Here is a 5,046-nt window from a genome sequence, read left to right as displayed (position 1 = left end):
GAACCTGCTCATCGATAGATGTGTCTGCAAAGATGCAGCATTCTACCAGCGTGACCTATCGATGGCCTGGATTGATTATCAGAAAGCTTTCGATTCTACATCACATAGACTTATCATCTGTGTTTTGGAAATCTTAAAGGTTCATCCGCAAATAGTTGGGTGCATACAGAGATTGATGCCGCTTTGGAAAACTAGATTTACTATCTCATCTGGCAAAAATCGTGTGACAACTAACAAGGTCACGTTTCAGAGAGGTGTCTTTCAGGGCGACACCATGAGCCCGCTTCTCTTTTGCCTTACATTATTGGCACTATCTCTAGCACTACGCCATTCCGACGGGTACTTGTGCGGCAAACCTGCAGATGGAAAGTGCAAGGTCACTCATGTATTTTACATGGACGATCTTAAGATCTATGCTAAAAACAGAGAGCAAAGGCATCTAGCTCTGGGGATTGTCGAACGATATATAGTAAGGAAATTGGAATGGAATTTGGGTTAGACAAATGCGCCAAGGTTTATTTGAAGCGAGGAAAACTTAATGGCATGTCTGAAGATCCTGAGCTCGTTGATAGAAGCGCCATACGACACCTTTGCGCTGGAGAGACTTATATGGTACATACCTGGGCGTGCCACAGAGCCGCATTCAGGATGTGAAATCTATAAAGGATACTCTCCGAAGCAGATACAAACGTCTCATCCGACAGATTTGGTCTTCCGAACTGTCGGCGAGGAACAAAGTATCTGCAACGAACATCCTTGCCGTCCCGGTACTACTCTATTCATTTGGAGTAGTTCCATGGACAAAGAACGAGCTCAGATCTCTTGATATCGGGACAAGAAAGGTTATGCACATGAACAAAAGCATGCATCTTAAGTCTTCCGTTCCGCGACTGTCAATGTCTTCACAACAGGATTATTCTGGGTACAGCACATAGAGTTGCAAATAGAAGAGACCCTCTTCTTCAAATGGTCAGGAATCACGAGGAAGTAGGCAAAGGAGCATTTCTGTACAAAGCAGCGGAGGAGGCTGCTGAAACACTCGGACTTGACTTCAGTATTAGGGGTGAGCAAAATGCATCAAATCTAATCTATCTCGAGTACTCACTCCTGAAAGTCCGGATTAAGAAAGCACAAGAGAAAAACTTTCGTGAACAGCTCCTAGATAAGAGGTTGCACGGTATCTTCCACAGAAATGTGAAGGATCAGTCAATGTCTTGTGAGCTAACGTTTTCTTTCCTTAAATCGCCCGGACTGAAGTCTGGTATAGAGGGTTTCATTTTTGCATGCCAAGACGGTGTCATTTCCACCTTAACATACCATCTCTGTCACTCCTACGGCATTCACCTTAATATCGCTCCTATAAATGCTCCTAGGGAAATTGAGTCAATTGTCGAGAATGGAAAGTGCCGTATATACTGGAACTTTATATTCTCTACAATTGTTTCTGTTGCTCACTCGAGGCCTGACATGGTTCTTCTTGACTTCGAGAAGCGAACCATGTTCGTTATCGAATTTTCGGCACCAGCTGACAAAAACATCATAGCCAAGGAGAATGAAAAGAAAAAGAGGTATCGAGACCTTATAAGGGAGTTGCAACGATTGTACCCGGAATATTCGGTTAAACTGATCGTCCTTATCATCGGCGCTCTTGGCGGTGCCAAGCTTTCACTTGCTAATAGCCTAAAAAGCATCCCTGCGTATGAACAATATGCTAGAACACTTGCGGGAAAAATGCAGAAGGCGGTTGTCCTTGGGTCGCTCCGTGTTCTTAGGGTCTACGAGGCTTTTGCTGGATCGTCGTATTGATTCCTTTATAAACTGTAACCACCTATCTCACGGTTGTGAGACGTGGTTATGGCTGAAATTTTACCGCGATTTCGCTGAAAGCGGGTGCAATTTTACAGATTAGCACCCGCTCCCGGCTTTGGCATGATTGCACAGGAGAAAGAACATACATTAGATACCCTGGCGGACTGAAGGAACCGAATGGGGCTTCTACAAAGTATCCGTAAAGAACCCATTGGGCCCCCATTCAGTTCCTTTTTAAAAATAAACCTAATAAGCGTTCCGTCGGTAGCTTTAAGAATTTTTTCTGGATGTTAGCGCCAGACAGTGGAAACTTCAGGCAACAACGCTGGATGCAAGTGAGAAAGAATTTTCTTTTTAAACTTCGCACGCAACATACTACTCGAGCTATTATGGACGCGCTTGAAGTCGCTTCAGCAGAAGTTAATGACATTTTTTAAAATTCTTAACGCTGCAAAAAAAAGTATTACGATTACTCCGTGAGTTTCTAATAGAAAATTTAACGTAGAATCCGAATTTCAACAGCTTAAAAGTTGATCTTGCTGTTTTTTTGAGTTTTTTAAAAAGGAACCGAATGCGGACCCAATGAGGTCTTTACGGGTATTTTGTAGAGGCTCCTTTCGGTTCCTTCGGTCTGCCAGGGTAATCATGATTTAAAATCACCAATTTACCAAAAATAATTATTTCTTATTTTAATTTATTAATATATATAGGGTCCCAACTATTAATTTAAGTTAATTGTCCACTATGCATCGCTAAAATGAAATACGAAAGTTATTTACTCACCTGCAAATAAAGTAGATTGTCTGGCTGGTGCTTGGCCAACAGCTGCTTGACAAACATTTCCCATATAAACTTCTTGAACTTTCGCTGCAGAAATGCCAGATCGCAGTACAGCAGCCTAAAATGGTAAATATAATATAATATATATATATATATAACTTAGGCGATCAAGTACCGCATCATGCCTGGCCTTTCAGCGTACATGGTGATCCCCAGTAGGTCTATTCTACTTGCCAATCAAGCTTGCGCTTTCTTTTTAGTAAATAAATTAAAAATCACTTTCCAATAAACATGCAAAATTCGCCTGACATGCGAATTATATTCTTTACATTCATGAATGTTTAAACATTTTTCCCATTGCCTCTTGCATAAAAAAATGCTTTAAACTTGACTCTTATATATGTCAGATGCCTACAATTTTCTCGCCAATAGTAAACAATATTCTTCTATGAAAAATTATGCAAATGGTTCAAAATATCGTTAAATAATAAGAAAAGAAACCCGCATGTTTTGTTGAAAATTAGTCTTCATGCATATTTAATTTAATATAAATATCATAAAGAAAGAGTGACGCCAAAAGAGACTGTTTTTTCGCCTATTTTTTGGACCTCGCAACCGACCTATTGAAAAAATACAAAAATATGTTACATGTATCAAATTACTCGTCATTGAAAACCAAAGTGAGCATCGCTTTTTATTTTTTAGAAATTTCCAAAAATAAATCCTATTCAGAGGTTAAGAAGACCTAGAAAAATTAAAAAATAGGAAACACCACTAACTATAAAATTATTTTTCATTGTATTTTGTCTATAAAATAAAGCTTACAATAGTAAAATCTCGTATTTTCTTGATCCATTAGTGGTTGGGTTGGTATAAAAATTCACCGCGGAGCTTTCCAATGGGGTGAAATCAGACACTAAAACATGCAGAAAAATAAAATTTTTCTGAAATTCCAAAAAAATATATTTAAATGTTTAAAGTATATTTAAATGACGAGTAATTTGGTAATTTTAACATACTTCTATATTTTTTCTCCAGGTCGCTAGGGAGGTCCGAAAAATAGGCTAACATTAGGGTCACTATTTTTACTTTTATAAAAATATTTTAGGGAACTTTTCGCCGCATGGGTCGCGCTCGAACTCTGATTCTTTGCTGTTCGCGCGCATTTGAAAATACTAAAAAATAACCTTTTTATTGTTTATTATGAATAATGTCATTTTAACTCATATAAATGTTTATTAGGCCGATATTAAGGTATCTTGATCAAAATAAAACCAAGAATTCTTGAAAAATATGCAAGAAAAATACAAGTGAGTACCAAAGGATATTTTGTATTTACACAGTATGCACTTAATACATTTTTATTTTTATCAAGATTCATTCATATCGGCGCGGCGGTTAATGTGACGGACCCTCATTTACAGAAATGGATTGATACCGAGAGGTATTTACTGTACTTTATTTTTTTATGTGTACTGTTTTTTACAGTGAAAAAATTTGCTCAATAAAGCTAATCACTCAATTCTTATATGAAAAGTTGTTTTTGGGTGTTATATGTGTATTATAAAAAGTGACCAAAAAGTAGTGAAAAATTACAGCAGCATTTTTCTGGATTAAAAAAACATTACAAAGAACGTTCAAGTTGCACACAATTTATAATTATTATTAAAACCCATGATTTACCCAAAATTAATTTCATTGAAGTCAGTAATGCCTGTGGTTGGTCAGAGCGCCCCACTGTGGGGACTGGTCGAACCTGATTGACCAATCAAGTCTTTTTCAAAATCCGAAAGGACGGGCAGCCAAATCGGGTTGATATTATATCCATTGTTCCTTTTGATTTATTAGGGTGTTTTAAGATTTCGAATGCTTCTCTATGTTTTCTTGGTAAGATGTAGTGTGTTTTTGCAATGACTGTTGTTCTGTAAAATAAAATGTTATGTCCTGTTTCGATATGATGTGCAGCTAGTACTGATTGCGTGAAAGGTTTTAGCCCGACTTTGCTCTCATGTTTCTTTATAGGTTGGATTCTTTAGTAAGCTCAGGACTTCTCAAGGTAAGCTACTAACATCCTTAGTTTTTTTGAAATAATGCTGGGACAAAAAAAAACGTCCAAAAATTCTTAGGACAGAAAAATAAGTTGGGAACTTCTAAATCCAAATCAATTCTGCATAATACAAGTTTGCTTCTCTTAAAAGAAAAAATACAACATACCAAATTTATTTTGCACACTACCTCGAAAACAATATTAAAACTTCAGCTTTCCACTCAAAAACAAAAAATACAATTTGACAGATTACTTTCAGTAAAGCAAACACAACTAATAGATACAGTACAAAACATCTCTGACCATCCTCTCAACAATGAAATGATTTTATCCTTACCTAAAGGACATCATTTTCCAGTAGCTCCTTCGAAAATCCCAAAAGAAGAAATAATCAACAATTTAGAATCCAC

At 37.2% G+C, this 5,046-nt stretch overlaps 2 protein-coding genes across 11 annotated transcripts in view; one reads left to right on the top strand and one right to left on the bottom strand.

Moving 5' to 3' along the window:
• Window positions 1–5,046, top strand: part of LOC117169108 (acetyl-CoA acetyltransferase, mitochondrial) — a 260,337-nt gene that overhangs the window by 165,010 nt on the left and 90,281 nt on the right. The window lies entirely within an intron of this gene.
• The window catches only part of LOC117169706, a 14,445-nt gene that overhangs the window by 1,183 nt on the left and 8,216 nt on the right, over window positions 1–5,046 (bottom strand). Inside the window, exon 3 of the mRNA XM_033356204.1 lies at window positions 2,593–2,707. Coding sequence (XP_033212095.1) covers window positions 2,593–2,707 — 115 coding nt within the window. The remainder of the gene's footprint in view (window positions 1–2,592; window positions 2,708–5,046) is intronic.

The sequence above is a fragment of the Belonocnema kinseyi genome, chromosome 3 (assembly GCF_010883055.1).
Source record: "Belonocnema kinseyi isolate 2016_QV_RU_SX_M_011 chromosome 3, B_treatae_v1, whole genome shotgun sequence".
Lineage (NCBI taxonomy): Eukaryota > Metazoa > Arthropoda > Insecta > Hymenoptera > Cynipidae > Belonocnema > Belonocnema kinseyi.
This window is presented reverse-complemented; position numbering and strand designations above follow the sequence as displayed.